This window comes from Carassius gibelio, chromosome A5 (assembly GCF_023724105.1).
Source record: "Carassius gibelio isolate Cgi1373 ecotype wild population from Czech Republic chromosome A5, carGib1.2-hapl.c, whole genome shotgun sequence".
NCBI classification, from domain to species: Eukaryota; Metazoa; Chordata; class Actinopteri; order Cypriniformes; family Cyprinidae; genus Carassius; species Carassius gibelio.
The window spans coordinates 9,872,641-9,896,721 of record NC_068375.1 but is presented as its reverse complement, the minus strand read 5'-3'; the positions used below and the strand labels follow the sequence as shown (position 1 = coordinate 9,896,721).

The 24,081-nt window shown below is 40.5% G+C and overlaps 1 protein-coding gene across 3 annotated transcripts in view; it reads right to left on the bottom strand.

Annotated features, from left to right (window-relative positions):
- Nucleotides 1–24,081, bottom strand: part of nup214 (nucleoporin 214) — a 63,856-nt gene that overhangs the window by 37,474 nt on the left and 2,301 nt on the right. For 2 of the 3 annotated variants that reach the window (XM_052591666.1, XM_052591668.1), the window contains exons 3-23: nt 20,959–21,110; nt 19,453–19,651; nt 19,220–19,290; nt 18,855–18,918; nt 17,726–17,829; nt 17,527–17,633; nt 17,369–17,435; nt 16,998–17,124; nt 16,029–16,187; nt 14,715–15,165; nt 14,507–14,643; nt 14,186–14,280; nt 14,021–14,101; nt 13,790–13,939; nt 12,220–12,378; nt 12,049–12,146; nt 11,790–11,972; nt 10,700–10,785; nt 10,412–10,495; nt 7,952–8,236; nt 7,713–7,874 (exon numbers count right to left, since the gene is read on the bottom strand). In XM_052591666.1, coding sequence (XP_052447626.1) covers nt 7,713–7,874; nt 7,952–8,236; nt 10,412–10,495; nt 10,700–10,785; nt 11,790–11,972; nt 12,049–12,146; nt 12,220–12,378; nt 13,790–13,939; nt 14,021–14,101; nt 14,186–14,280; nt 14,507–14,643; nt 14,715–15,165; nt 16,029–16,187; nt 16,998–17,124; nt 17,369–17,435; nt 17,527–17,633; nt 17,726–17,829; nt 18,855–18,918; nt 19,220–19,290; nt 19,453–19,651; nt 20,959–21,110 — 3,021 coding nt within the window. The remainder of the gene's footprint in view (nt 1–7,712; nt 7,875–7,951; nt 8,237–10,411; nt 10,496–10,699; nt 10,786–11,789; nt 11,973–12,048; nt 12,147–12,219; nt 12,379–13,789; nt 13,940–14,020; nt 14,102–14,185; nt 14,281–14,506; nt 14,644–14,714; nt 15,166–16,028; nt 16,188–16,997; nt 17,125–17,368; nt 17,436–17,526; nt 17,634–17,725; nt 17,830–18,854; nt 18,919–19,219; nt 19,291–19,452; nt 19,652–20,958; nt 21,111–24,081) is intronic. The other variant, XM_052591667.1, reaches the window with a different exon arrangement.

The window sequence follows — 24,081 nt, the reverse complement described above, 5'->3', positions numbered from 1 at the left end:
GTTTTGATTAGCATGAGAAAGATGCGAAAATGGATGCTGAGTAGGTGTAACGGAGGCTTGCGTCTTGTGATTTTGTTTTGGTTGCACCAGCAGCTAAAGCAAAGTCTGAAGTGTGGAAAAATATTGGCCATGTTTATAATGAGAATAATGAGGCACCATCAGTGAGTGTAGGAACATGCTGAAGCCATCTACAGTGGATTCAATAATTTTCCAAAAACATGTAGGCTTCGCCTAATCGCTGTGATTAATAAAGTTTTTTAAAATGAAAACGAAATATTCATGGAGTCTTAAATGCATAATGTGGACAGAGTATATACGCTAATGTTGGCATTATTCTTTTATTAAATGTCAGCTGCTAGTGGCAAAGCAAATCCGGAGCCTTTATCTTAATTTTGTTATTGCCAAATACCATCTTAATTTAAAATTTATCTTAATTTAATTTGTTAAAAAAAGACTCGTTTTTATTGGTGCGTTGGTCTATGTATAGGCTAAAGGAGCCTATGTCTATTTAGAGTGCTGAGATGTCATAGAGGACTTATTTTATTTCTTTATTCCAACTTCCAAGTGGTGTAGTCTACGTTAGTTATTAATAAATTATGTTAAAACATGAATAAATGACACATTTTTGACAAAGTCAAAAGAGCTGTGTGTGTGTGTGCACATTTGAATAATGTCGGGCTGTAAACGGGTTCGGGCTTTTAAAAAACTGTCAATCAAAATGTACTTGTCGGGCTCGGGTCCTGTTGGGCCTAACTTTTAATACCCGATTACAGCTCTAATACGGCCCCTAGTTAAGTGGGCCTGTACTCCAATGGGACATTGAAGGCCAAAGGAAACTATCCATCTAGAGAGTCTTTGCTTCGTGACCGGTAGCCCTTTGGTGCAGTTTATGAAGCAGACAAAGAGTTGCTCTGACTGCCTATAGGTGGTGGAATGCTCAATACAGATTTTCATAGCTCTGACTGGGCAGAGCAGAGATAACTCACTGTCCTATTCAGAGGGAAAAAGCACAAAGAGCGTAATGATCTGTGCTCTGAATGGAGTGGAGAGCACTTTAGGTATGCAACTGTGCCTTTGTTTCAGGACAGAGCTATAAGCAGGGCAGTCTTCAGCGATCGTGGCCGAATGCTGGCAGACTGTAGTGGCTTGAGGGCAGGGCCCTTCGGGGCCCACAGCACGGTGGGCAAATCCCATGAAAGGATGGTAGAGAGATGCGGTGGATTCAGCCTTCTAGCACCCCTTAGAAAGCAGATGACTCCGCTGTGTCTGCCCACCCATTGGCCCTTGAAAGGGGCACGAGAAGCTGCTATGGCCGTCACATAGACTTTGACGTGGATGTTGAGTGTCTTTTATCCAGCACCTTTTTCCTAAAATGACAACACCGGTCTAATCGGAAGTCTGATGGTCTGTGCTGTGATTTAGAGACCAATTAGAGAAAATAAAGACCACTTTAAGGCATAGAAGCATCCCGTAGACTGGGCTCTAGCCTCCGAAATTGTGTTTAGAACTCGCTCTGGGAGGCTGGAAGGCTCCTGTTGAGCAGCCAGAGGTTCAGGGCCCATAGATCATGCCATATCGTCCTGTTCACCTGAGAGAGGATATTCCGTCTCAGTGGAACAGGCCAAGGGTACGCTATCAACAGTTGAGTTAGCTCTGATAACCATGGTTGTTTCTTCCAGAGGGGGGCCACCAGGAGAACCTTGTATTTCTGTTCCCTTACTCACCTGACTACCTGTGGTATCAGTGCAATCGGGAGAAAAGCATAAAGGAGGAGGTTGGGCTAATTGTAGACAAACGCATCCTTTGATTTTGAGAAATAAATTGGGAAGTTAGAGTTGCCTTCTGAGGTGAAGAGGTCTACCTCAGCCTTGCTGAAGATCTCCCAGATTATCTGAACCATCTTCGGCTGGAGCATTCACTCCACTGAGGGGACATTGCTCCTTGATAACATGTCTGCATCTTGGTTTAATATGCCCGGTATATGTGCTGCTCTCAGCGAGTGTAGGTTGAGCTGAGCCCATTCCAGGAGGCGCTCTATGAGAGTGAAGAGATGCTTGGAGGAGAGACCTCCATGGTGATTCATGTAGGACACAAGAGACATAATCAACATAATGCTAGCATCTCCAGGCAGCTGATATGGAATCCTCTTCCCACCTCTTTCAAAGGGCGAGCGGAAACGATCTTGAAAGAGGTCGTCTGTCTCCGTATAGCCAGAGCTAATCTGGCGCGACTACAGCTTTCATTTGGGCCAAATTGAAAATTGTTCCCAGTAACGGTATTCATTGGCTGGAGAACAAACTTTTGGCAAAATTGACCCTGAGTCCCAGGCACTCCAGGTTGCTTTGAAGGAGGGTCCTGTGCAATATTAATTCTGCCTCTGACTGGGCCAGAAAGAACCAGTTGTTGAAGTAATTAAGAATGCAGATTCCCATCAGTCTCAGAGGGGAGAAAGTCGCGTCCATGTACTTTGTAAAAGTGCGGGAGGCCAGAAAGTATGCATCCAACTAAAAGAACCAGTCTCAAGTGAATTTGCGCAAGGATCTGTGTTTCAGTGTAGTCATCCTGAATGACCTTTTCATGAGGGTGTGATTCAGGTGTATGAGATCAAGGATGGGCCAGAGGCCACCATCTGTTTTTGGGGACTAGGAAGTAGCAGCTGCAAATTGGAGTGAATAAGCCCATTTTATTGTCTCCAACACCCAGTTTGGCAATAGAAGAGGAAATTCATTTTCCCTGAACATGCTTTTAGAAAATGCCTCACTAGACTTAATTCTCTCACAGCAGTGCAGTCAGCCCCTGTGCGCGCTGCCTCAGCGTGGCCCAGACGAATCCATTTTGAAGTAATCAGTGATAATCAGTGACAGGATTCTCTTTTAATCTGCCTAAAAAAGATCAAACTGCTCATTATAAGAGGAGTTTTGATGATCTTTATGTGTAAACACTGGCAGATCAAAAATGCTGCAAGCATTCTATCAAATGTTCTTTATTCAAGAAGGCGAGCCAAAAGCAAAGCAGAGCAAGACATGGTACACTAAGAAGATCCGGTTAAATCAAAAGGTTGTTTTGTGATCCAGACATCACTAGATGAGACAAAACCAATAAAACCCATTACAGATTATGATGATGTATACTGTCTTTATACATTACAACAGATGCAATTTTTGCTCTGGGAATTTTGATGGAGAAGTATAGGGATGGTCAGAGGGAGATGCACTGTGTGTTTGTAGACTTGGAGAAAGCGTATGACAGGGTGCCAAGAGAAGAGCTGTGGTACTGTATGAGGAAGTCAGGAGTGGCAGAGAAGTATGTCAGAGTGGTGCAGGACATGTATGAGAGGAGCAGGACAGTGGTGAAGTGTGCTGTAGGTCAGACAGAGGAGTTCAAAGTGGAGGTGGGACTGCATCAGGGATCGGCTCTGAGCCCCTTCCTGTTTGCTATAGTGATGGACCAGTTGTCAAAGGAGGTCAGACAGGAGTCTCCTTGGACAATGATGTTTGCAGATGACATTGTGATCTGTAGTGAGAGCAGGGAGCAGGTGGAGCAAAACCTGGAGAGGTGGAGGTTTGCGCTGGAGAGAAGAGGCATGAAAGTCAGTCGTAGTAAGACTGAGTACATGTGTGTGAATGAAAGGGAGGGAAGTGGAACAGTAAGTTTACACGGTATAGAGGTGAAGAAGGTAAAGGAATTTAAGTACTTGGGGTCAACAGTCCAGAGTAATGGAGAGTGTGCGAAAGAGGTAAAGAAGCGAGTCCAGGCAGGTTGTAATGGGTGGAGAAAGATCTCGGGAGTTCTGTATGATAGGAAAATATCAGCGGGAAATCAAGGGGAAGGTGTACAGGACAGTGGTGAGACCAGCTGTGTTGTATGGTTTAGAGACAGTGGCACTGAGGAAGAGACAGGAATCAGAGCAAGAGGTAGCAGAGCTGGAAATGTTGGGGTTCTCTTTGGGAGTGACAAGATTGGACAGGATTAGGAACGAGTACATCAGAGGGACAGCTCATGTTGGACGTTTGGGGGACAAAGTTAGGGAGGCCAGATTAAGATGGTTTGGACATGTTCAGAGGAGGGAGAGTGAGTATATTGGTAGGAGAATGTTGGACATGGAGCTGCCAGGCAGGAGGCAAAGAGGAAGACCAAAGAGGAGGTATATAGATGGAATTAATGAGGATTTGAAGCTAGTGGGTGCAAGTGTGGAGGATGCAGAAGATAGGGATAGGTGGATAGAGATGATTCGCTGTGGCGACCCCTGAAAGGAAAAGCCGCAAGAAGAAGAAGATACTGTCTTTTTACGCATTGCGTTACGCATTGCAATGCGAAAACATAAAACCACGTCTGCATTTGTGATCTGAGAAACCAACTCTACACTGCTCAAAACTTGCGTTTGAATCATCATTGGCAAATTATTTAAATATAAATAACGTAATTACAGGTTGTGAGATAAGAGTGCCAGACTGTCCTTGCAAAGTTTGAACTGACCAACTTTATAGAAACAGCCATTGTGCCACAGATGCATTGCGGGCTACTGGTTCAGGAAACAGTCCTCATCCTCCATAAAATGTGCAGCACACTGTTCTGGAATGGTGTTGAAATACATCTTAACCACTGATTTCTAGTTGTGTCCTCTCTTGGAAGGCCAAACAAGTAGTTTCGCTTTTACAACGAAACAAACAGCAACTCCAAGACATGGAACCAGCAGCAACAGCGAGAATAAAAGTGCTAGAAATAAGCTCTTTCAGAATTGATGGAAGCTGTCAGGGGAAACGGACTAGTAGATCTAGCGATTGACCGATATAGTTTTTTTTTTTTTTTTTAATTACCAGTACCAATTATTTGCATGTTTATGTGCCCGATAACTGATATGCAGAACGGGTATTTAAGAGGTTTTTCCTCTTTTCAATCATCTTTTTTTTTTTTAAGTGTTGAAAATTTGTCTTTCATGTTAAATCTTTATATTAACACAATAAAAACATTATTTATAAAAAGCAGCAACAACACTAATATTAACAATAAGCTAAATTAATGTACAATGTCTAATGTTTTCAAATGGAGAAAATAAAGGACAGGAGTCATATCAATTTTATTTTAAACTACCGTTTTAGGATATTTATAAGCTGTTTAATAGCTAAAGTCAAGAATAATTCACTGGATAATGTTAATTCACTGAATAATATTCTCTGTAATATTGGAAAAAACATTGTGTTTTATTGCATTTCTCAACTGGAATGTTACACAAAATTATTAATAATATTTTGTCGTTCTAAATTATGAAATGCCTGCTGACAGCACGGTTTATCTATGCAGTTACACAGAACTATACTCAAACTGTGAGTATACTCGTGGTGATAAATAATTTCCAAAGAGTTGTATTTATTTAGATGTTTATTATCAAAATAATGGTTATATAGTACATGTGGATACAATTTAGGGTGTTTTAAACAAGTGAATCTTGTTAAAAGTTACATGCAGTGGTCGTGCTGGAGCATTTCCTGAGCATCAACCACATCAACCCATTGAGTGAATAGCAATATGAAAGCATCTTCACAAGACTAATGATGGAGAAAGTTTACAACAGAGAGAGAATTTAATTTAGCATTTTTTTTTCCAACATACGCTAATTCATGGCTGTATTATTTAATTTGTGCAAAGTTATGTCTTTATTGGGAGAGGATCTTGACGGATTATCTGTGTGACTCTGACTTCACGAGACTAACAAGGAGCATAGAAATAGAGAACAGAGAAATAATTAAATTCAGTGCTTTTACTTTTAACATGCGCTCATTTATGGCTGCATATTAATTCAGGCAAAGTTACGTCTTTATTGACTCCATGAGCTGGTCTCTCTTTCTTAGAGCCTAGCTGCATAAACTACATATCAGGTATTTATGTAATGCATCTAATTGATGTATAACTGTCTGTTATGCTAAATTAAGTTCACTAACAACAACAAATCAAGTACCTAGACGCCGTTGTTGTAGTCTCGTCTCCCCTCAGACGCGCTGCAATTGCAATCCTGAGCTCGATTCTCAAAACATCCACAAGATGGCGGCATTTATCAGTGAATCTGATATTACAAAACCAAAATCCAATAATGCTAAAATGCTTAAATATCGGTGAAAGTATCGGTAAATCGATACATCGGTCAATCTCCAACTAGAACTGCTGTGTCGCTGTAGCGGAGGAGTAGCAGTTCAGCTCTGTTGAGAGGTGAGCAATTTTGGATCAGCAAAGAAACATATTCAACGCTGAAGGAGAAGAAATCAGAGAATCCTGTGGCGAATGCCCGCTTATATAGCCAGAACGCCCCACCCATTCTGCCGGGCTTTGGCAGGCATGGTGGGCTTCATCGCCATAGGCTCATGCAGCTCCGCTGCCTAGCCACTGGTTCATTTTTTTATACACTGCACAAATCACTGGCCGTGCAATGTTATTGCGTGAATGAAAAAGGCTTCAGTTAAGGAGAAAAACAATATTTTTCCCATATGAGTCTAGCAAGACGCAGTACGAGTGTAGTATCGAAAGGGAACAGCACATGTCGATTGATGGAAAGTGAAACTCTGATGCGCTCCGAGTGTTCGGCGTGTGAAACTATATACGTGCAAAACTTATACTTCGCCTCCAACACACATGCTGTCTTGAGTACGCAAGTTTTAGAGTTAGCCTGGACTTTTTTTGTTTATTTAATTTATTTTCACCCTCTGATGTCACAAGGACTACTTCGATGATGTTTTTCTTACCTTTCTGGACACGGACAGTATACCGTACACAGTTTCAATGGAGGGACTGAGAGCTCTCGGACTAAATCTAAAATATCTTAAACTGTGTTCCGAAGATAAAAGGAGGTCTTACGGGTTTGTACTGAAGTGAGGGTGAGTCATTAATGACATAATTTTCATTTTTGGCTGAACTTACCCTTTAAATGTAGCTTTTAGGAGCTAATTTTCTTAAGAGATGCACATGGAATATTCACACTTCATGTCACAACCCTGCACTAAATGAAGTAAAAATATGAACAAGCGATTAACTAAAAAAAAACAAAACATAAAACATCAAAGAAATGGTGAAGAGAGACAATGTGCATGTTAATATAAAACATTTTAATATTTTTTAAGAAGAGCCTCTTCTGCTCACAAAGTTTGCATTTATTTAATGATAAACAGTTTAAACAGTAAAATTGTGAAATTACAAATTAAAATAACTGTTCTGTATATGATTATATTGTAAAAATGTAATTTATTGCTGTGATCAAAGCTGAAATTTCAGCATCAGTAACCCAGCCTTTAGCGTCACATGACCCTTCAGAAATAAATCTAATATGCTGATTTGCTGCTCAAGAAACATTTCTGATTATTATAAATGTTGAAAACATTTGTGCTGACAAATATCTGTGTGGAAACGGTGAGACATTTTATTTTTCAGGATTTTTTGAAGAATAGAAATTTCAAAAGAACAGCATTTATGTGAACATACTGTAGGTCTGATGTACAGTGTCTGTCGCCCCCTAGTGTATAGGGGGCGTTTTAGGCTTTAGAGACTGTTTTAGGCTCAATTAATCTAATAAACATATATCATATCTAATTTTAAATGCATTATGATCAAAATATTAGCTCTATGCAGTTTATGTCATAAATCAAAAAGATGTCAAATGTCATTTATTGGTGAAAGCAGAGTGTAAATGTGGATTTGCTGTGCTGTGATGTACGGTGTGTTTGTACCTGGTTTCTGGTTGGTCATATGTCTGCTGAGGGCAGCTCTTGCTGCAGCCTGATGGGCGGGGATTGTGGTAGGCATGCTCTTCTCTGTGGGCGGAGCTCCATGCTTGACTGTTTTTGTGGCTAATGCTGTGCTATCGGCACTGTCCATGTTTATCTTCGGAGCTGCAACACATTCAAGAGATGTAAAAAGACTGTTAACAAGACTGGCAACAAGTGTACAGGTGCATTATGAGCCTCACCCGGGCTGATGATGGGGACGAGGACAGGGCCGGGGCTGGTATGAACTCTGCTGAATGGACTAGGCTGCATACTGAAGCCCGGCTGTATGGAGGGTGTCCGGAACACCGCGGGGTGTCGCGGGACAGTGGGTGTCCGCAATGGGATAGGCGCAGGCTCATCCTCTTCCTCGGCCACGGCCAGCAGGTCCTCAGGCTCCAGAGGCTGAGACAGAGACGAAATGGAGCTCACCTCATCCAGATCTTCATAGAACCGAGGAGACAGGAAGGCTGACTGCGACAGGTTGGCTGAGACACAATGAGACATGATGAGCTCTTCATTTATCATCACATATGAGAAACACAGGTCTACAGTATGTATAGTTATTGGTTGTTTTATATTGGTTAATCCATTAACTTTGCACCAAAAAAAACAACAAAAAAAACAATCCTCGATAGTCCACGCTTTTACTGCAATGAAGACTCGTAGAAGGACTAGTAGAACGCAGTTAGAATGACCTAAAATGAAGTAAAACTTTTAAACTGTCTGTTAAGCCTCTCATAAAAAAAAAAAAAACACAACTTGATCCAAGAGAATTAGTTAATTACAGACCAATCTCAAATGTCCCTTTTCTGTCAAAGATAGTAGAAAAGGCAGAATACTCACAACTACATTCCTTCTTGGAATGGTATCTGTGAGGATTTCCAGTCAGGATTTAGACTGGATCATAGTCACTCATCAGAGTAACATTACAGAGAGAATTACAAATGATCTGCTGTTTTATCATCTGATCGTGGTTGTATACATTTATTAATGCTACTGGATCTTAGCGCTGTGTTCGACACTATCGACCACAACGTTCTTTTGAATAAACTAGAAAATGATGTGGGCATAAGCAGAAGTCCATTGGCATGGTTCATTTGACTGTCATCAATTCATAGCAGTAAATGATAAGGTATCATATGAATTACAAGTGCAGTATGGAGTACCATAAGGCTCAGTACTAGGACCTTTGCTTATCACGCTTTACATGTTACCTTTGGGAGATATCATCAGGAAACATGTTAGCTTTCACTGTTACACTGATGATACTCAGGTCTAAAACCTTTGTTTATCTTAGAGCAACACAGCAGTGTTTTGTTCCTCAATTTATCAGCATTTTTAAACAACTCAATGATTCATTGCTTCGTTCTGGATGGATCAGCCTTTTGAATAAATCAGTTAAATGAATAACTCATTAAGGCATCAATTAATAAAAAAAACATTATTCAAAATATTTTTAAACCAGCAATTTCATATATTTTTTTAATGCAATTATAATTTCAGTGTAAATACAGCCAAGCACTACTACAAATATCATTTCTGCAAAGTAATTTGTCTGGTAACATAATAATGGGTCTTACTTTTTTAAATTGAATTTGTTGATTAAACTTAAGAATTTGACAAAAGACATCGCATACAGGTTCGAAAAAAAATTCTTTATAAAAATTAAAATGTTCTCTGTAAATCATTTTAAGATGGCAAATATCACACTTTAAAAAGTTCGGGTAAAGTCAACTTTGAGAATAGTTACTAAACGCATTATAAATGATAGAAATGCATTGTTGAAACATGTTACAAAGACTGTGAACTATGCAGTACTTAATTGTGGAGTTAAACAGTTTTTCACCATTTTTGTGTTCAGGATTTTTTGGGCGGGGTTAAAGTCATTACTCGATGACGAGCATGGCCCCTCTCCTAGCACTATAATAAGAGGTGTGTTTGACTTGAAGCAGCGCTGTGCAGACCTGTGTGACATCAAAATACAATGAGAGCTATAGAGAGTAGATGGCTCCTTGCTTTTGAATCACTTTCGCAGTACGTTAAAGTCATACGCTGATCGTTCTGCACAGCGCTGCTTCAAGTCGAATGCACCTAATATAACTGGTGCATGACCATAAGTGCGTCGCCCGCTCAATTGTGGGTTACGGTCATTACCGTTGGTTACTACAGCCTACAGCTTCCTAGCTAGCTTTCCATGAAGATGAATAACGCCTGGTTGTGATAATTTACAAAATAGCTTGTTATACTTATTTAAATTTATTTCCATTGAAAGCTGAGAGATTTTTCCTGAGTGGGCGTGGTTTCAGCGCTGTCAGCGGACACACCCCCAGCATTTGAGAGCAGAGAATACTGCTTGTTTTTTCAAGGGTGGTAACAACTCATTTTACTGTGGTGTGAAATACTCAGAATACATATTTAATTTTACTTTACATGGACTTTGATGAAAACGTTCGTCACTGCTGTGAACGAACCACGCATAGAATCTAAACAATATGAAAAGCCTGTCCACAACAGGCCTAAAACAACCAAGATACCAGCACAAAAACTTACTCAGCAAATTCATGTCTTACTGTTACTGACAAAAGCACAAAAATATTGAGACCATTCTTTTGTTATCAATATTACACACCCCTACACACAAGCACACACAGGTGACGTACCTGGAGCTGTGGAGTGCACCGGTGGAGTCTGCCGCTTTGACAGGAAGTTCCTCAGCTGAGACTGTTTGCCTGGGGTCATTTTAGCTGCACACACACACACACACACAGTGACATCAATGAGGTCAATGACAGATGCGTTCAGATCAACAACTCACTGTAGCTCATCTGCGAGCAGAAGCATACGGTGTCAGGTGGCATGAACCATTCAGACTGTACTGCTGGACATGAGATGATGGACTGAACTATGGTGGACAGCTCATGCATGACAAGAAGAACAAAAGCTCTTACGTGGTGATTTGGCAGGAACTTTAGGTGCTGTTTCCAGACTGGCCTTCAGAAGAGAATCCTTCAAACTCTCCAGTTCACTGTCCAGACTGTAAAACACACAGAACATGTGCATCTTGTGTCAGCTTCTGAGAGTTTCTTCCTGAAACAGTACGACACACCAAAAACAAACCGCGCTCCACTGAGAAGCTCTTTTTTAGCATGGGCTCCAGACCTATTTCAGCCCTTCAATAGAGATTGACGATTACCGTTTAATCAGCACTGACAGTTTTATTGTAGGGGGAGTAAAGCCACCTTTCCACTATATCTCCGATAAATGACAGGCCAAGAGTCATTCATTTCCAATGCAGAGTAGTACATTTTCAGATTCAATTTGATCTTCGGATGCATTGAAATGAGGGCTGTCAATCGATTATTGTGACCTGGTAGCACTTTTTTTTACTGCTATAGTATACATTAGCTTTCTCATTTCTCGAACACAACGTGCAGAAACAGCTGGTTCTTTTAATTTCCTACACTAGCTATCAAAAGGCTTGCCGTCTCTCCCCATTTCCTCTATCCAAGCCCAGCAACATTTATTTATTAATTAGGACATCTTCCCCATGAATCATAAACTTACTCTCCATCCTGTCAACTATGTTTGCTTGCTACTCTCAAACATGACTTCTCTGGTCCGGCATCCGTGCCTAGTAAAATAAGGCCTGCCAAGAAATTAAAGTTTTTAACATAATTAAATAATGTGTCTAATTAACTGCAACTTAATCGGACATCAATTTTAGCAAAAAAATAAATAAAATAAAAATTACATCATATCGACAGCCCTGATAAAATGAATATATTTGTGTTATTACAAGGCCGTGATGAGTGCTGTTAGACCGCTGAGGCAAACCAGCCCCAAAAATATTACTTTTAAATATAATTTAAGAATTCCAAATATTGGGTGGGAAAATTTGTCCATTTCTAATTATTTGGGAGGACCCTCTTAATATCTATGTTGGTTATGGCCCTGGGTTATAATCATTATGTTATTAACTGGTTACTGGCCAATTTTAGTTAGCATTAACAGCTAAATCCACTACTGGTGGATCATCACCTCTGTCCTGAGGGGGTGGAGGGCGTCTGGCTGGTGAAGCTCCACACTGACGTCCCTCTGTAGAGCCTCAGCTTGTGCAGGTCACTCTCCAGACGGTCCAGGCGCTGCTTCTGCTGGTTGATGATGTCCAGGTTATTGGCCAGTGTTGCAAACAGAGCCTCTCTTTCTGGGGCAATCATGTGCCTGGGGGAGCAAACGCTGAAGCTCAGTCGTATAGATGAACAGATAATAAATAAAGCAGAATGTCACAGATGCTCACCTCTGTTTCTTCTTCAAGTGTTTCTCCCACTCCATGTCCAAAACGGCATTGACGTCCTCCATGGCGAACTTCACATACTGGTACAAGTGGTGAATTTCCTGTGGCAGAAACACACTTTCAGCACATGTTATCGCTTGATATGATGATCAGGCTATCAGAGGTGGACGAGACCTTGAGCTGCTCCTCTCGCCGAGGGTCTAGTGGTTTCTTGTAGAGCAGCTGGAGGTAGTCTTTGTCTCGGTTTAGTTCACTCTGAGCTCGCGCCTCCTCTGCTCCAGCGAAACCCTCCAGCAGGCTGGTCTTCAGCATACTGATGTCCCCATGAAGAGACTGCGTTCAACAGTCCAACACGGTCAGACACGCATCCAACTTAACAACTTAAAACTACTGTCACATCTACAGTTGATGATCAACCAAAACAGACTGGTATGATATTCGGTTTTATAACAAGGCTCTATGAAACTCCTGATCATCATTGGTCAGAGGCATCATTTTGGGTTCACAAGTGCTCAAATGTTCAAATAACCACTGACCATGACCATTTATTTTAAAATGTGCATTACTTCATTCATTTGGTAACACTGAAGCTGACATAGGAGTTTGATAATCAATTACAAAAAGAAAACAAAATGTCTTGGGACCACACTTTCACTTTGTGATGTTGCCTAGAATATAGTAAGAATGACCGTAAAATTCTAAATATGGAGGCAAAAATGCCCCTGTACGGGTTTGTCTTATATTTGTATCTTATGACATAGTTTAGCAATAACGCAAGCGCAAGAGTGCCTTTTCCTGAATATCAGCATTGGGATGGCTAGACGAGGTCTTAATTAACTCATCTTCATGAAAAAAATCTAAATCAACTTTTTTACTTTTTTTTGCCTTTAGCTCAAAATTAGCACGGGTCACATACTTTAATTTTTTTTGCTCATATTCACCAAGGAAAATAGTTCCAAACAAAGCTAGAATTCTCAGTTGTTATTGAATATATGTTTTTGAACAAATCAGTTGAGTGAATTATTTAATGCCATTGATATAGTCACTTGCCATGTTACTGAATGAATCAGCTGTTTGAACCAATCAGATGATTCAGTGTCTCCCTCATTAAACCTACTGGTGGTTTAGTATGTTAAAAATTCACCTTTAAATCAGTTTAAGAGGGGAAATATTACCCCATATTGGTTCTAATAATTCTGTCTCTACAGTGAACCAACCACCACCACAGAATATGAAGAATATGAAAAAGATCTGGACGTCAGCTGATAAAACAGGCCTGAAACAGCCAATACCAGAGCAAAAATACACTTTCACAATTAGCCATATTGTTATTTTGCTTCTAGTTTGACATGCTGTGCCAAAGCAATGGTGCAAAACACAACATTAGAGACCTTTTTTGTTATTATGAGAAGTGTAAAAATAGTTCCATCTCATTATCATATTCATTATGTGTCCAGGCAGATTAGACTACGATGGGTACCACAACAACCTAGATAATGAATGGGCAACACTGCTTTACCTGCTCGGAGTCTGAGCTATTTGTCTCTCAGACGTTTCATGATGCAAGGCTGTCTTTGAATGATGAATAGTCTCATTGGTTGGTTGTGATCATCTAATTGTATTATGTTTTCTTTATGAAGTTACCTTCCTATGTGTGACTTTTACTTCACTGGATTATCAAAAATAGAAGACAAGAAGAAGAACTCTCTCAAAATCTCATACCAGCCCTAGGTGCAGGTCGTACCTCAGTGGTGTCTCTGATCTCCAGCGTGAAGGCGTGTACGTTCTCCGAGTCTTTCCTCAGGTCTCTCATGTCGTCGTTGCTGCCCACCCTGAAATCAGCATTTCTGCAGCGAGTCTTCAGATCGTCCAGCTCCTTCTCAAAGTGTCCGATCTGAGCAGAGGACAGAGCAGGCACTCAATCAGCATCAGTATAACAGCTCTTCCGATGTAAAACGTGATTTTTGGGCTCTACCTCCTCCAGTATTCCAGTCATGACGGGGTCCGAGTCTTTCTTCTGCTGCAGGTGTTTCTCCATTGCTTTCACAGACACGGCCTACCACAAAACACATGGAAACACACTTCAGATCAGTCTGTGCAGGACACATGTGACTGGTTCATCAGTTCTTCAGTGCTGTACCTGTGCAGACGGAGCGTTGGACGCAGGAGGAGCGACTGCGGCTGGTTTTAGCGGAGCGGCTGGAGGAGCGCTGATTTGAGCGGCCCGAGACAACACTACAACAAAAACAACAACATCTCACACTTTTATACAGCATCTCTGATCACTGTAGGAGGCTAAAGCGTGCAAACAATGATCCTAAATGTGTACATACGACGATTTATGAATTTATCTCAAATACAAGATCAATGTGAACAAATGCATCAAGTCCATCTATAGAATGTCCACAAATATCCCTTCATGGGAAGGTCTGGACGGAGAGTCTGTGAGGTAAGCACGTACCTGCAGGGGCGGCTGGTTTGAGCACTGCTGTCGTTAGGCCACTGACCTCCGCTGCTGCGGGTTTGGGCGTGGAGGTCAAAGAAAACGGCTGGGCAGTAGATGTGACTGATGCCCGAGAGTCCACCTCCAGAAACCTGCTACAAAACAAGCCAAACTCTCAACTGCTGGTCATTCAGGATTATCCAAATAGCGGAGATCACACGCTCACCTGTCAGTGAGGTTCATCCTGACAGCAGGTGTCGCAGGTGTCGCAGGCTCCACAGGTGCTTTGGGATCGCTGATGACGGGAGACATGGCAGGCGGACGCTTAGCAGGAATGGCCGTTGGAGCACTGCTGACCTCCTTTGGCGCGAAGGAGGAAGTGAAGGACAAGGCAGGAGCATTGGAGGAGGGTTTGGGAGCATTAAAGGAGAAACCAGATGTGGTGGAGCCCAGCGAGAAGCCAGAGGGACCGTTAGAGTTTGGAGCAGGAAGAGAGAAGGAGAAATTTGAGGAGGACACGGAGGTAGGCAGGGCCGAGGAGGTGGCAGCAGCGGCTGCTGGGGGCGGGGCTGTGAAGGATAAGGTGGCTGGGGGCAGGGCTGTGCCAAAAGATGCTGGGACAGATGGGAAGATGGAGGACGCTGAAGAGTCGGGAGCAGAAGAGAACGAAGATGACTCTGAAACAAAGTGTGTTAGAACACAACAAAGTCACCGGATTGTAAACCCTGCATCTTCAATCACTTCTAATTCATGATTCATCTGTGTTAGACAATAATAGATTTAAAATGCTACAACTGAATTAAATTTGACTTCATCAAAGCAGCTGTAGGTTTGACTGGCACAGTAAAAGCCCCAATATACTTCAAGAGGAATCAAAGAATGAACTGGTTTCAAACATTTCGTACAAAATCAGTTTCACCTTCAATCTACCCTTGATCTATGGCAATTATGCAATAGGTAGAAATAACGAAACCGCCTGCCATCGCTCCCGGACAAGAGATGGGAGCACGTGCGGCCACCTCTACCTGGACCCCTCCTTTCTGAATGCTGCCCTTCAATCACAATTCCCCAGCACAACGGGGACACCAGAACCCCTGTTTATTCTGGACACTATTTCCCCTCTGAATACTTTATTCACATTTTGGACATTTTATGTTTTATTTTCTGTTTAATAAAAGCCTCTCCAAGGCCTGACGCCACACCCACTGTGTCCGTCTTTGGCTCCTCCCACCACAGTGCTATATAAACCTGACTGGAGCAAAGAATTCACAGCTGGAGCAAACATATCCATGTCACTATGATTAGATGCTTTCTTAACTGCTGTTTTCTCACCATTGTCATTTTGTTGTGTGTTTGTTACTGAGAGCAAAGCATGCAGCACACATTTACATCAAAATGTGTCGAGATGTTTGCTAACATTATACCGCTGCAAAGGTATTTCCAACTTTTTATACTCGTAAGCGAAGAACAAAGTATGCTGTGAGATATATTGGGTGCTTGAAATATTGATGGCGAGTGTGTCTCATGGCTGTGGACTTACTAGCAGCAGGCGCTCTCTCGCCATCCTCAGGCAGCGGGACGGCAGATACGGTCAGCTGTCTGACCCCTGGGTTGAGGTTCAGTAAAGAGAAGGGACACAGAACTCCATCTGTAGACAGCAGCATCAGCGTCGGCGCCGGAGGCAACCTCTTTTCATCAGCTGAGGACGCAAGAAGAGATTTTACAACAAACAAACAAGCAGTAGCTGTGACAACATGTTTACAAAACAGGGTTCATGAGTATTTAAATCGAATACAACTTATTTAAAAACATAAACAAAGAGGGATGCATAATTAATTAAAATGGAGACAGTGATATTAACAATTTGCAATAATTAAATCATGGCTTTAAATAAGTTTATAGTCAGTTGTGCTGTGTATGTAAGGTATGTTTGTAAGCGACGTGAGTTTAATGCGCATTAGGAAACGCAATTCTTGCAAAGCTCAGTTAATTTACATTCGCATAATTTCTGGCATTTTTGTGCACAGAATTTTACACTATTTCATCAATATATTCTGCCAAATAAAGGTTCAAGATTTGAAATTAAAAGTTAAGTGTTTGAACATTTGCAATTGAAAATTTTAAGACAAATATTTTGCATTTTAACATATTACATTTTAACATAAAAAGCTCCTTGTAAAGAGTGATCATGTGTACTTAAAGTTTTTCTTAAAACTAACTATTTCCATTAACAGTAGTCTTTGTTCTGTGTGTTTGTATGTCTCTGCAGTAGTTTTTAAATGTCATATCAGTTCATATAGACAACTAGAAGTTTATTTTAAAGTGCAAGGTATTTCAAATGTGTAAAAGCTCTCTAGAACATAATTTCTTGTTTAAGTGTGTCTTACTGAATAATAAATATTTCCATGCACACCCGCTTCACACATAAAGGAATAATGTAAGCAAGTAAATGGAGAAGTGTGTTCACTGCTCAGTCACAAGAACAATCTACCATCACAGGAGCTCTTACAGAGGTGTATGTCCTCCTGGCTGGTGTAATCGATGGCCATGCCCACAGGAAGTGTGTCCTCACTGTTCTCTGAGACAGGAAGCTCTGCTCGACTGGCATATTCCAGCACCCACAGCTCCCAGTTCACCTGCAACACATCAGACCTCTGTGACTTACACTTCTGACCGGTGTTATTTTACGAACATGGAGACACTATTACTACAATTTAATTTTAATACTTTTTTAAAATCCAATTTTAATTTTTTTTTTTTTTATTAAATTTGTTTAAATATTTCTGGGTGAACTATCCCTTTAAGTTAAGTATCATCAAATGGTTTTTTATTTCTATTTTATGATTTTAGTTTTAGTTAAGGACAATAACCCATGCTTACCTTGTCCTCCTGTTTAGCGATAACGCTGACTTCAGTAGCAGCGGCTGATGCAGCCAAAACCAGGTCCCTGCGCAGGAGAAATCCGTTTTATTTGATTCCTGAATTTCTAGAGGACTAACAAAGCTAATGCGAGTGCAGGACATGCAGACGAGGCTCACCAGTCCTCGATATGGCACAGGAAGTAGTGATGCTGCCTCTCAGTGCAGGAGCCGTACACAAGGTCATTGAAGTTCAGAAAGCACTCGTCTCTCTTCTCATCCTTTTTCTGACACACACACACACACACACAGTTGACACATTGTCATCATAGTCCTGTCTGAAAGGTTTTGTAGTGTGTGATTGGTAAGAGTTACTCACAGGCAGCGATATGACCACCAGCTCCGGCGGCGTCTCCAGAGACCCATCAGCCGCTGCGTACACCACCGCAAAGTTAAACGTGCTCAACCACAACACGTCCAGCACTGTGGAACACACACACACACACAGACAACACACATTAGCACAGACACTAACACTCACGTCCTTACTTATGAGAGTGGAAGTGATGTGCATCTGGTATAAAAATGACTGTGGATTAACATGAGTTAATGGGCAAGTTTATATAGGTTTTATGAAGGTCAAATTTGATAACGTCTCACCATGCTGAAAACACAACTTAAAGATCTCCATTACTTCTTTATTCATTTTACAAAAAAAAAAAAAGATATATAAATAACATATACATGGAAATATATTTTCCTGTATCTCATCACACTGCAGAAAAGTGCTCCTTTCTCAGTATTTATTCTTGTTTTCCAGTGCATGTCTAAACATTCTCCAGTAAAATACATTTACTGGAGAAGCAAAATGACATTATGATTGAAACAGAATGAGTTTGTGATTAAAACAAGACGACACATCTCAGAAAAAACTAATGAATTAAAAGGAAACAGGTTTTCATTTGCCATTTGCAGATATTTGTTCTTGTTTTAGGCATAGACTCATTGCATTTTGACCAATTTCTAAAAAAACAAGACTTCAAATCTTCATTTTGCATCTCAAGTAAATGAATTTTGATTAAAAAAATGTTTTTGTTGTTTTTCTGCAGTGTGTGCAACATTTAATGCCATAGCTTTATGAATGAACTCTGATTTAAGATCTTTTTAGGCCTTAATTACAGGAAGAGTGAAGTAAGACTTAAGACCTTATTAACAGAATTACTTGTATTCTTTTATAGTCATATTGCTATACAATCATACAAAATATTTGGCCAGATTATGCAGCCCCACAAACAAGCACAACAAACTTGGATCTTAAAATGCATTTTAAACCGCAATTAGGTTTTTGATTGTTCATATTGAAACTGCAGTCTCATTATGATCAATACAAATTCACATCTAAACTCTTGGGTTAAAGTTGTGGTGACACTCAGGCTGATTAGCGCTGACATCACATCGATACAGGAACACAGTCACTGTAAGAGCGCAGTGAATCGGAGCAGTCGCACCTTTGACGGGGTGATCCTGACTGTAGAAGCTGGGACAAGGAATCACCTTCTTGGCCTGTAAGGTCTGAGATACAAACACAAAATGCCCATTCACAAGGATGAACTATAAAATGTTTCAATAATCGCTCAAACACAGAGACAACACCATCACTATAATCTCTTTCAGAGTGATGTTTTCCCCCAGCTAATTAATCATAAAAACATTGACAGCCAATAAGAGTCCAAGCATTTAAAGCAGCAGATGACAAAACCTCAGTTCATGCTTATAACAAAGAGAACAATATTGTGTGTAATATAGTTTGTATTTTAGTTCTTCTTGGTAAAGTGAAGGTCTGTCTGTCATAAACGCTCATGCACAGACGTACAGGAGTGAACTGAACCACTGTGGCATCCTCTTTCCCAGCAGACACCTGCTTCCCTTTGGGACTCCAGCAAACTACAAAGACAGAGAGAGAGAGAGGATAGAATCAACATGCTTTAAAATAAGCTCAAAGACACTGGCTAACTAGCGCTTGAGGTATCTAGAGACCGAGAACTTGAACAGATTCACTCAAGGTTAGCACTGTGAGAATAAAGAGAGCACACAGTAACCACTGACCGCATGTGATTCCCACAGAGGCAGGAAGCTGAGCGACCACACTGACGGAGTCCTGAACGTCCAGCACCATCATACTGCCGTCAGACAGACACACGGCCAGACGGGACGCGTCCACCGGACTCCACTTCAGATCCTGGACCAGTGTGTCTGCAGCGGCCATGGGTCTGAAAGAGGTGAAGGGACGCTTCTCCTGTCTGTCCTGTGGGAGCAACCACACACAAACACACACACACACTCTGGTCTTCACCACACTCTTGATCCTCAAAACACACCAAAAACAACAAGTGTAGTATATAGATTTTTCATAAAAGTATTTTGTAGGGGATTTCATTGTACTAGACAATAACCACCTCTAAATTATACGAATTAATACAAAAATTAGATTTAATTTCCGATGAATGCAGTGTTTAAGCAAAAGTATTTGAAATCCAGTGGATGAAAGGCAGATTAATGCCATCTGGCGGGAGAGAAGAAAATCATATGTAACACCATGGTTTAACTACTAAATGCCTGCAGGTTTGATATTATCACAGATTTAGAGTTTTTACAATGGCTTGTGCTGTATAAAGGTCCAAACTCATGTCATTTTCACATCTCATAACTTTATCTCCTGAAGTCTTTTCAGACAACTTGTCAGTTGAACAGTTGGGTAAGTTGTAAAACCCACTGACACCCACTAAAAGGGTATTCAGTGTAACAATAGTTCATATACCAAAAGAAAAAAGAAAAAGAAAAGAAAAAGGCATATTCAAAACAAGAATCATTAGAAACATTAAAATACTCTATTTAAGTATCACAGTGCAGCCCACAAAAACTAATTCATTGTACCGTATTTTCCAGACTATAAGTCGCATATTTAACCCATAGACTATATTTAACCCATATTTTGACATTTTAACAAAAGTTATTTGAAACATTAAAGTAAACACTTTCCTAGCATTTAACATGCTTACTATGTATATAAAATCATCTTTGTAAATGTAATTTGATGCGGCTACCAAAATGGGACATTTTGTCTTTGACCTTTATATATTTAGACATTATCAAGGACTTCATCATCCCAGCTGATTGTAGATTTTATCCCAGAAAATTGCTCTGTATTTTCATATTTCCCATTCATTTTCAATGGCATTCACTTAGTTCTGACAGTGAAGACCACACTAGACTATTTGTTTCCAATTGTGTGTGTTCATATGGCAAGTGCCACCAATATCACCAAGTTTCATACCATTCTGATGAAGTAAAAAAAATATAGAATTAAAAAAAATAAATGGTAAAAAATATTGGTGTCACTTGCTATACGAACACACACATAATAAAATAATAAGAACATAATGGTCTAAAATTTGCATCACTGTTATTTTTGTGTTTATTTCTGTTTATTTATAATTTATTTATGTTTTAATCCCATATCATCAACAATGGCTATATTCTGGTCACATTAACAGTATCAGGAGGAAACAAATGAAAGCCAAGTTTAAATATTTTTTAGGAGAGCTGGATGACCTTGTTGAGGAAGGAGCGGACGTCGTAGAAGTGGAGCGTGAGCTCTGCTGCGTCCCCCGTCCCGCACACAGACAGCGTCAGCTCGTCGCTGCTCAGAGCCATTTGATGCATCGCCAGCCCGACAGTCACTGTGACCGCGCAGGAGCACTCCACTGATGAGACACACACACACACACACACGTGCGCCCGAGCGCAGTCACAGCACAGCAGCACAGAAGTCAGCTGCAAATATGTCTTGACCCCAAAAAAATTCTAACAAAACGTTTCTCAGTGGTTTACAGTAGTATCAAATGTACTTAAAAACATACTAAAAGTTTACCAAGGTTTGACTCCAAGAAAGGCCCCGTTTTTCAAAATGGCTGCCGCCAGGTCCTTAAAATGACCATTACTCCTTGTTTTTCCTCCTAGACCAGAAATATTGGTGCCTGATACATGTTTATGCCATGTAATATTATAAGTAGCATATTTGCATGATAGATAAGTGATTACAAGTCCAATTATATATTAAAGCAATTGGTTACAAGCATATTTATGGGGAAAATATGTACAATTTCCCTTAAGTACATGCAGGTACAACCTTTTATATTCTACATTTATTGCACATGCATAATCTGAAATATGTAAAGAGTTTTTTGTTTGAGTTGTGATGGTTACGACTTACAGCTTCAGTATCTCAAAAAATTAGAATATTTTCTCAAAGATCAATCAAAAAAAGATTTACAAAACAGAAATGTTCAAGATGTCCAAAGTAGGTTTAATTATGCTATCAATACTTGGTTAGGGCTCCTTTTGCAATTACGTGGTACTGCAGGTTGCTTTGATGGGGCCTTCAGCTCCTCTGTATTGTTTTTCAGATGTTACTTATCTTCCTCTTCACAATACCCCATAGATTCTCTGTGAGGTTCAGGTCAGGTGAGTTGGCTGGCCAATCAAGCACAGTAATATCATGGTCAGCAAATCACTTGGAAGTGGTTTTAGGACTGTGGGTAGGTTGTGAGGGTTTTGCACTTTGTTTTATCTTTTGTTTCTTGTGTCTAGTATCAGCACATGGATTTGTTAATTGTTTTCTCGGCCATGTGCTCCTTTAGCTCCTCCTCCTTGTTTCCTGTTTACCACACCCCCCTCGTCAGCCTGGTCAGTCTAATTGTGCTCAACGGTCCCTCATGTATTTTCCTCCTTATTTATAGTGCCCCTTACCCTTTTTTGTTTGCTGGTTCATGGTCATTCACACCCTCTCTGTCTCTGTATGTGGCTGAATACGCGCCCGTGTCTCCTTGTCTGGTTGGTCTTGTGCCCTGGTCTAGTCCTTGCAGTTCTATGTTTTTGTCTTGCTCCTTATTTTAGTAATTTGTTTGTTCTTGCTTTTGGCTTTTCTAGTCTTGATTCTTGTTGGTTAAACTGGTAATTTCTTATCTTGTTACTTAACCTTTTATTAGTTCATTGGCTTATATCTTTCCTTGTCTTGAGTTTAATTTGTGTTTTTGTGGAGCTTTGTCCTGTCTAGTTTTGTGTTCGAGTTCATGTCCTGTCCCCGTGCGTCCTGCCCTGGTTCTACCTACCTGGCACTTGGTCTGTCTCAGAGTCAGTGGTTAACAAGTGTCTGAGATCTGCTCTACGGTGCCTTGTGTGGTCTTCTCCATCAGCCTGGTTTTGCTACCCCCTCTGGTGCCAAGTATTCTGCCAGTTGTTTCCTGAAGCTTTCCCAGTGTTCTCCCCTAGCTGTTCCTGTTAACTGTTTTCCTGTTGTGTTATCTATTGTTCACTTCAATACCCTCTTGTATCAGTCTGTTTTGTCAATAAAACCTTATTACCTCCCAATGAATTTGGGTCCTCCCTCCTAGATCCCTGACATAGGTGCTAAATTTCTGCTGCAAAATTAAATCAGCATCTCCATTAAGCTTGTCAGCAGATGGAAGCATAAAGAGCTACAAAATCTCCTGGTAGATGGCTGCATTGACTTTGGACTTGATAAAACATAATGAACCAACACCAGCAGACAGCACTCAAATCATCACTGACTTCAGAAACTTCACACTGGACTTTGGATTCTGTCCCTCTCCAGTCTTCCTCCAGACCTTGAATTCCAAATGAAATGCAAAAGTAACTTTCATCTGAAAAGAGGACTGTGAACCACTGAGCAACAGTCCAGTTCTTTTTCTCCTTCTCCCAGGTGAAATGCTTCTTTTTTTTTGGCTCAGGAGTGGCTTGGTTTTAGGAATGTGACCGCTGTAGCCCTTTTCTTGAAGATGTCTGAGCTTGATGACTCTTGATGCACTGACTCCGGCTTCAGCCCACTCCTTGTGAAGCTCTCCCAAGTTCTTGAATCTGCTTTTCCTGACAATCTTCCCAAGGCTGAAGTCATCCCTGTTGCTTTTACACCTTTTCCTACCACACTTTTTCCTTCCAGTCAACTTTCTATAAATATATTTTGATACAGCACTCTGTGTACAGCCAGCCCTTTCAGCAATGACCTTCTGTGGCTTAACCTACTAGTGAAGGGTTATGATGATTGTCTTCTGGACAACAGTCAAGTCAGTAATCTTTCCCATAATTGTGGTTGCATGTTCTGAAGTAGCCCAGGAGGTATCCAGTATTTATACTTATAATTAATAAAACTAATCAAGCTCAAAATGGAATATTCAAATTTTTTGAGATACTGAATTTTTAATTTTCCTAAGCTGTAAGTCGTAACAAACAGAATAAATGAAAAAAGATTACTTTTTTAAAATTAAATTACAAAAAATAAAGAACTTTTGTTTGAGCAAAATGGTATACACTGTGCTGCCAACAACATTACTATGAGTCACGCAATATCAAATGTCAATATTCTATTCTACCATCTTCTGAATTGCTGAAAATGGTGAATTTAGGTTTGTTGGGTTTAGTATAATGCCACCTTTATACTCTAAAACATCTATAAAGGATGCATGCATTACATATTAATTACCTTATTAAAATTGAAATGAGTGACCATTTTAGAGGTTTCACACACAGGCTTCTGTTCTGGGCTAATACAGGGTTGTTTATGATCAAAGTTATGATCAAAGTTATACAACTCCAATTTAAGTTACTTTTGGGTGCAATAACGTTTACATCGAATGTAAAGTCTGTGTTTTAGCAAAA